The sequence below is a fragment of the Octopus bimaculoides genome, chromosome 4, assembly GCF_001194135.2.
Source record: "Octopus bimaculoides isolate UCB-OBI-ISO-001 chromosome 4, ASM119413v2, whole genome shotgun sequence".
Classification (NCBI taxonomy): Eukaryota; Metazoa; Mollusca; class Cephalopoda; order Octopoda; family Octopodidae; genus Octopus; species Octopus bimaculoides.
Genome location: NC_068984.1, coordinates 90,690,543 through 90,699,387, shown reverse-complemented (window position 1 = coordinate 90,699,387; position 8,845 = coordinate 90,690,543). Strand labels below are relative to the sequence as shown.

At 36.2% G+C, this 8,845-nt stretch overlaps 2 protein-coding genes across 5 annotated transcripts in view; one reads left to right on the top strand and one right to left on the bottom strand.

Annotated features, from left to right (window-relative positions):
- The window catches only part of LOC106883147 (cyclin-dependent kinase 20), a 50,153-nt gene extending 42,725 nt beyond the window's left edge, over positions 1-7,428 (bottom strand). The window contains exon 1 of the mRNA XM_052967235.1: positions 7,132-7,428. The gene's annotated coding sequence lies outside the window, so the exon portion shown is untranslated. The remainder of the gene's footprint in view (positions 1-7,131) is intronic.
- Positions 7,429-7,529: 101 nt separating this feature from the next.
- LOC106875727 (histone lysine demethylase PHF8) overlaps positions 7,530-8,845 on the top strand; it is a 93,919-nt gene continuing 92,603 nt past the window's right edge. For all 4 annotated transcript variants that reach the window (XM_052967234.1, XM_052967233.1, XM_052967232.1 and 1 more), the window contains exon 1: positions 7,530-7,679. In XM_052967234.1, coding sequence (XP_052823194.1) covers positions 7,576-7,679 — 104 coding nt within the window. In that variant the 5' untranslated portion in view covers positions 7,530-7,575. The remainder of the gene's footprint in view (positions 7,680-8,845) is intronic.

Sequence of the window (8,845 nt, the reverse complement as noted above, 5' to 3'; positions counted from 1 at the left end):
TAAACTTTTCATATCCCACCAAACAGATAACAACACCTTACGTGGGTGAAGACCTGGGGTGCCGGTGTTTCTCCTTTCCCTACTCACTGTCTTTTGCGCTTGACACTTTTATAGAGAACCCATTTCTCCTTATCAGTCGCTATTCAGTCTAAAAACGGTTCATTCATGAGATGTGACAACAAAGAAGAGCACACATTCACTCTCTGTGCGTGATTAGACTCAGAAAGTTTGTGAGGAACCCATAGGCCCTATTTGCTGACTTTTACAATGTCATGCAGGTGTTGATGAATGGTTGAATGACCAAGTCCAAGCTTCTCTGATAGTTCCTCAACAGTTATGATGGGATTTTGTTCCATCAGGGTTTGCAGGACATTCTCGTCAAGCTCTACAAATCTTTCAGGATGAGGCTCATGTTCTAGGCTATAGTTTCTGGAACCACCACTGACACTGGCTTACACTTATTGTCTGACTCCCATATACTGCATTAATATTCCTTGCACTTTCCATTGTATTGTTGCCCTTGTTGAACTCGTAAAGCAAAATATGCTCCTTTGTCACTTCCATTAAAGCTTTGAAAAAATAACTGTTAAAATCGAATTGCACTCTTCAAAACTTACACAAAGAATAAGAGAAGATAAAATTGCTACCTGCTTTTATAGCAAGTTGATGCAGGTAGTTCATCCTATCCCACCCCCCTCCGACTTTAAGCTCATGCAATTGAAAAAACCCACATTATTTATGGGATGACCCAATAAAAAACATGCATGCAAATATAAACATGAACTGGATGTCTGAATAATTTTTGCATACTGAGATGGGACTCAATAAGTAGTTTTCAGTTTATGCTGCTTCATTCTGTTGTCAGTTTTAGACAAATTCTAAGTATGGATGAGTTTGTCGTCATAAACTGCAAGTGTTATAAAATTAGATATGAATGATTGCATTTTAGAGATTAATGTTCTTTTTTTTACATTGGCCAATATTGATGAAAAAGTAATTTTTCATAAGTACATTCATACAGGCTGTAAACTGACCCATTAAAGCATGTGATTTTATATCATATTACTGTGTTGTAATGAACATGTGTATTGACACTAGCATGGATGTGTGGTTGAAAAGTTTGGTTTGCAACCACACGGTTGTGAGTTCAATTCTACTGCACAACTACCTTTGGCCATAGTCCAAGTTGATTAATGCATTGAGTGAAATTTGTTAAAACAGAAACCTGCTATTTGTGTGTATATATATATAAATAAATAACAAACGATGGATAGATGTTAATTCAATACAACCATTTCTAACAAATTCTTTAACTGATCAGTGAGCACATTATATCATTATAAAAAACCATTTTCTTCAAATGAATACACAAATTTTCCGATTAAGGACATTTAAAAAAAATTTTAATCCATGGCACACATATTTGGTGATTCTATGATCAACACTTGTAATAGAATGTTATATACTTAATAAAATGTGCATTTTTGAATTAGCCTAAGGGCTGATGATATACTCAATTGAGTTCAATTAATTGCATACATAACCTGAATATCCTTCTGTACTGATGTTGATATTCATCAATAATTGCTGTGTATGCATTTTAATGCTGATCTAACCTAGTGCCTTACCTTTAAGTACCTGAATCTTAACATATGTATATACACACAGTCAGGCAAGGGCTGCTGATAGATTGGTGCATCAAACTGAAGTATCTTGTGAGTAATGTCCCTTTATAGTAAGGAGGATACATCCTTTTGATAAACTAAGTTCTTGGGTTGATAGACTCTTGAATGCAGTGTTTCAGCACAGCTACAACCTAAAGACTGAAACCACTGCAAGAATCTTTCCTTTCTACAATAGCACTTCTCCACACCATTGCTACCACTCACAACTTAGTGTAGACTGTCACCTTAAAACACCCTGATAATCTTCATCAAATCAATAATCCTGTAACTATTCTGGCACATCAGTGTGTCCTTTGAACTTACACTGTCTTGAGACAAACTATTGCATACACATCCTATTTTCCCCCTTGAACTACCCCTCACCAAAAACACTGAACTTGTCATTTATGAGCACAAAAAACTTAAAACCTACTTCAACTGTCAACCTGCACTCAACCCAGGGGAACAGGCTGTAGATGGCCTTGTCCACTTACAACACATTATTGATGTATTACTACAAAACACCACATAATCCACGGCTTCTTTTGGTACATAGGCTGTACTGCAGACCTATCAATCTACTTAGCCATACCACATAAATCTATAGAAACTAGCACAAACACTTGACACCTTCATACCCAGCCATAGATAAACACAAACTTTAAATACATGCACAAAATACTCAAAACACATACATATCCACTTCACTACAATAACACCACACGTACTTAAATACAAATAAGCTTCAATCCAGGCAGATTAACACCTTAGAGCTACACTAACCACATACCTGCACAAGCACATGCAACATCAATATTGACCAGAAGTCAATTACATACACTATATGCATCTCAGCATATGGTAAGACATGCATTGAATCTGATTATATTTATACACACAAAAGAGCAAAGATTTCAGACTTTAAGACACCTCTATGAAATTTACCTTCACAAATCTCCAACTATTGTCCCTAAAATTTTCTTTCTTACTTCATCTCACAATTTACTTATGAAATCTTCACATACATATTAACTGCTTATCCCATATATACCTACACACACACACACCAACACTGAAACTGATCATCAACTAAAATATACAATAGCCCAAACTAAACATACCCATTTATACAATGCACACAAACTATAACATGGTACCTGACACATTCAGCTACCCAGTGTATTCTGAATATGTACTCAATATGCATAGAAGTTATTTGGCCCCTATGATATGAATCTAGTCATCATCACTGAACCTGCAAAAACAGATGAGCATCCCATAGGGCCTTTTACTAAGAAACATACTTTACCAAACACATGTACTAAGTATTCATTTAAACTATGGTCTTTTCAGTTCCACACTTGGCTGCTTCTCAACCACATGGATTTGGTAGATAAAAACTGAAAGAAGCCTGTTGTATATTTGTCCCCCCCCCCCACTATTACTCGACAACTGATGTTGGTGTGTTTACAACCCTGTAACTTAGCAGTTTGGCAAAAGAAATCAATAGAATAAGCACTAGGCTTACAAAGAATAAGTCCTGGGGTTGATTTCTTTGACTAAAACCCTTGAAGATGGTGTTCCAGCATGGCTGCAGTCAAATGATTGGAATGTGTAAAAAAAAAATGACCAAGACTGTTGCTATGGTAATGGAGCTAAAGCAAACAGAGTAAAGCCCCTTGGCATAGATTGACCTTGAACTTTGTCATGCATGCACACTAAGTTATGACGCTCTGACTCACTTTCATTGCTTATAGCAGTACTTAGAAGAAAAGTGTGTAGTGTGAGGTCCTCTCACAAAGAACATTGAATTTCAGCTGTACAGGATCTCCTTGATTGCCAAGGAAGACAAAAACTTTGGAAACAGTCATAACAGTTGATGAATTGTGGGTCTATGATCCTGAAACCAAGGTTCTGTCTTCACAGTGGAAGACCCACATGATTTCACAACATCAAGGAAATCCAAGAGGATGCAATGAGGTAGCTGCTTACTATACCCCCCACCAAAAAGAGTTTCCAGGAAAACTTCCATCAATGGAAATAATGCTGGATAATGTGTGTAACTTCATAAGGAGACTACTTTGAAGATGAAATGTAGAAAAGCCAGTCCCCAATACTTTTTGATCAGGCCTCATATATATATATATGTTTGTTGTTGGCACTCTGTCACTTACGATGTTGAGGGTTCCAGTTGAGCCTATCAACGGAACAGCCTGCTCCTGAAATTAACGTGCAAGTGGCTGAGCACTCCACAGACACGTGTACCCTTTACGTAGTTCTCAGGGATATTCAGCGTGACAAGGCTGACCCTTTGAATTACAGGCACAACAGAAACAGGAAGTAAGAGTGAGAGAAAGTTGTAGTGAAAGAGTACAGCAGGGTTCGCCACCATCCCCTGCCGGAGCCTCGTGGAGCTTTAGGTGTTTTTGCTCAATAAACACTCACAATGCCCAGTCTGGGAATCGAAACCGCGAGTCCGCTGCCCTAATCACTGGGCCATTGCACCTCCACACACACACACACACATATATATATACATAATGTACAAGCAAGACATGATCCTCCAAATTGTCTAGAAGGGCACTAACTCTGAATAACAACTGACTTGGTTACTGATGATTTGTCTCATCATGCATGCATAGGAAGCAAAGTTCTATATAATTTTATATACATATTTAATTTAGAATATACAAACTAGCAAAAATAGGTGTTTTAATCATATTCTTTACATTTGTCAAACATTGTTTTGCGTCATTTTTCTTTTTCCAGAGTTTACACTGCTTAAATTGTCCAAGTTTCCATCACCAGTGAAACTGGAGTTATGCAGAAAAACAAATGCAACTGTTATTTAATTTTGGAAATTATATTTTAAATATACATACATTAAGAAAATAGATAAGAGTTACATTTTATATTATTTTGTGGAACAACGGCCATTTGGCAAAGTCTATATTTGAAACCACTGAAACTCTAAAGCAGGAGTGTTAAGATGGATCCTTCTGGTAGTATAAAACACTCATGGCAGTATCATGTAAAAGCACCCAGCACATTATAAAGTGGCTGGCATCCAGCCATAGAAACCATTCCAAACCAGACTGGAGTCTAATGCAGCTCCCCAGCTCTGGCCAAAACGTCCAACCTATGCTAGCATGGACAACAGACGTTAAATGATGTTGTAAATGGTTTTAAATCTTAAATTAGTTATATATATATATATATATATGTATATATAAAATTTCTTAAGATTCAACCATTGAAACAAGAATAGGGAGTGTTCAATATATTAATGGGGAAAGTCTGGCATCACAGACTTCAGTGGTTTGGCCAGGTCTGTAAGATAAGTACCAGAAGACAATCACACCAACTTTTGTGGTGGCACTGACTTGCACACTGGAGAATCCAGTGCAGTGTACCAAAGAAGACCTGGGCAATACAAACTGAGGAAGACCTGAAGTTGTAGTACCTTGACCTCGAGCATGCTAAAGCCAGCACTATGGATTGGAAAGCATGGAATAACATCACTAGAGTTCTTCATCCAGTAGCATATTGGTTGAGAGGACAGCCTCCCCTTCCAGTTGTGAGCTAGGGAATAAAGAATAACGAAAGGACTGTAGACTTAATCTAGTTTAACTCTCCTGATACCAACCTGTCCAAGAACATCCTTAGTTCTTCAAATTAAAACTATGAAAACCAAAATGTCTTGTAAATTTGTTCCTACCAGCTTAATAAAAGTTGTTTTATGAAAGTCATTATTTTCAAAATTAATTTAAACAGGGTCAGTGGGTTTCATCAGAATTATGAGGACTAACAAAGTGGTTAAATAATCTCACTAAATTAAGCACCAAATACTCTCATGTAATAATTTTCTTTTATGTAGACATAATCTGTAATAGTAAAGGATTAAAAGAAAACTTTAGTAATTTTTTAAAACTATTTTCTTTGCCATACATATCCTCTTCCTTCTAATCCAGTTTCCCAAATTTATGGAGTTGCATAGAATTCAACCTCTTGTAAACTCACTTGTCCCACAGAAAGTGTTATGTACAAAACCTTCGAACTTCACAAGCCATTACAATTTCAAAACTCATTTTCAGCATCCTATAACACTTGCAATAGTTCAAAGCAAGAGTGTAGTTTGTTATAAACTTTTAAAGTTCCAATGGAATATATATATATGTGTGCAGGAGTGGCCGTGTGGTAAGTAGCTTGCTTACCAATCACATGGTTCCAGGTTCAGTCCCACTGTGTAGCACCTTGAGAAAAGTGTCTTCTACTATAGCCTCATGCCAACCAAATCCTTGTGAGTGGATTTGGTAGATGGAAACTGAAAGAAGCCCATCATATGTAGTGTGTATGTTTGTTTGTCCCCTTCCCCCCAAATCACTTGACAACCGATGTTGGTGCGTTTATATCCCTGTAACTTAGCAGTTTGGCAAAAGAGACTAATAGAATAAGTACTAGGCTTACAAAGAATAAGTCCTTGAGTTGATTTGCTTGACTAAAGGTGGTGCTTCAGCATGGCTGCAGCCTAAATGACTGAAACAAGAATATGTATCATCATCGTTTAACGTCTGCTTTCCATGCTGGCATGGTTTGACTGAGGACTGGCAAGCCAGAAGGCTGTACCAGGCTCCAATCTGATCTGGCAATTTTTCTACAGCTGGATGCCCTTCCTAAAGCCAACCACTCTGAGAGTGTAGTGGGTACTTTTGTTTTATTTCATCTCTTTAACCAAAATGATGCTACAAATAACTCTCCTCCAAATATAAAGTCACAACATTTATTGGCCTAATCAACCCCGCAGATGCATAATGGTGAGGTAGGTAGGATGATGAAAAGTTTGAGAGACTTCAGAAAAAACTTGAGAGCTAGTACATTAGTTTTATGTTGCTGAATAGCTTTTGTTTTTACACTTTTACAAATGGGGATGGCGGTGAGACTGAATTTGAATTTGCGCAGGAAGACGATATAGTAGACTATGAAATAAAGGTACGTTGAAATAGAGGGAATGTAGACAACAAAATAACTCGATATGAGTAATTATCACGAAATGTATTTTACGGAAAATAAAGTAAAAAAACAAATAAATAAAATACATTTACAATTATCAAAAAAAAAAAACATTTACTTAAAAATTTTATCTACAAAACAATATCTTAAATGACCTTTTCTCAGAAATTATTTCACCTTTACAGGAGCCGTCCCAAGAATGAATGAAGTAAATAAAACCCTGTAGTTATGCCGTAATTTATTTGGAAAAGGGATTCGATGATTCACTTTATGAACTCGGAATTAACTACTCTGGCAAACAGATTAGTAGCAGCACATTATTTCATTATCAGCTATATTATTTGTTAATATATTTTAAATATGAGAATATACCAATGCTCAGATGCTTCGCTAAAATACAAACACAATATTATAAGCTTAAAAATGCAGTCGAGGGTAAAAACACCTCAATACTCACACTTCTTAATTTTTGAGCAGAGAAAATAAACAAAATCACACACAGAAATGGCATTTAGATAAATAAATATACATGGTTATATATCTTAAACATTAATTAAAAAAAAAGATTATTTTTAACAAAAAAAGAGAAACGATTTAAAACATAAAATGCGTCATTTTTAGTAAAAATAAGAAAAAAGACATGGCGGCAGAGCAAAAGAAAAAAGGACAACGACGGCTGTTCTACATTTTTGTGTTGTTATTGTTGTTAGTCCCAGTAAATGAGTTATGTGTGAAGAGTTATGACTGAGCTGTTTGTGGCAGAGAGAAATCAGAGCAAGTTGGCGAGGAGTCGACAGGATTGAGGTAGAGGTAAAGTGGGGAATGAGTGTCAGTTACCCATCATGCAACACACACTCGTGTCACTTCCGGATCATTGTTCTGTTAAGGGGAAACCCTCATCATGGCGGCTGATGGTGAACCTGTGTATTGTTTATGTCGCCTGCCTTATGATGATACGCGGTTTATGATCGAATGTGACGTCTGCAATGACTGGTTTCATGGAAAGTAAGTTTACATCTGTTAACCTTTTTGCAGTGTTCGTTTACATAATTAAAACTAGCATGCATCTAAACATAGACCCGTCCTCTTAAACAGGCCGCACTGTTTTTCTCTTTTCCATCAACAATTCTATATACACCCAGTTTTTTTACTAGTTTTCTGGCATCTTCGATTTTGCAATGCATCTTTATTCTATTATTTAGTATGTAATTATTTGTTTTCTGTATATTGTTAAATAAACTTTAACCACTTTGATGAAATGTATTTCTATCTAACCTAAGTGGCTCTTCTTGTGTTTTGTTTGTATATGTGATGCCCCCGTCACATTCTTTAGCTGAACCTAGTTACGTTTTATTGACATCAATACATTTCAAAATCTTTAATGTTTGCTAAGCAAATTTTAATTATTATGTTTAAATTTCATCATAATTCTGCTTTTCCGACAATCACATATTTATTTCTGCGATGTGCTTGTGTACTGTCGACAAAATATGTTGGTATAATAATTAGTGGATACGAGAATAGCAGATCGTCTTCCTTCTCTTCCAGAAATAGTGCTATATTTACATACTCGTTGAATTATGTCGTCTCATTTTCTGTTTCATCAAATTTATATTGAAAAAACGGATTTAGTCTATTTTCACATTTGTTTTGTGGCTGTTAGATATACATTATCATCAATATTACTACTACCGTTGTCACCACCACTACCACTACCACTACCACCACCGCTACCACCACCATTATAAGCATCCCTATCATTAAGCAGCAATTGTAAACAACCATTCACGCTCCTTACTTTAACGATCTGAATTTTTATTATTTTTCTAAATGTAGTGGATGGCGTTGTTACTTTATTTACTCAATTTACTACTATTGCCAGCCATTAAAAACTAATAATTAAATCGTATTCAAGCTCTTTACATTGATATTTCCCACCGACAGTTTTTGGCTGCAGTGAAATCTGTGAAGCTGTTTCACTTTTCACGATCGCCAGATGCAGGGGAAGTTAGTATCAGTTGCTAAATCTAAAAACAACTTTAGTTTTCAGTGCTGGCGCATCTACACTTCTGTGTAATAGTTTTCAAAAGTGCGTTTGTCTGATAGTTTTTTTGTGTTTATATTATCATATCTCTCTCTCTCTCTCTCTCTCTCTCTCTCTCTCTCTCTCT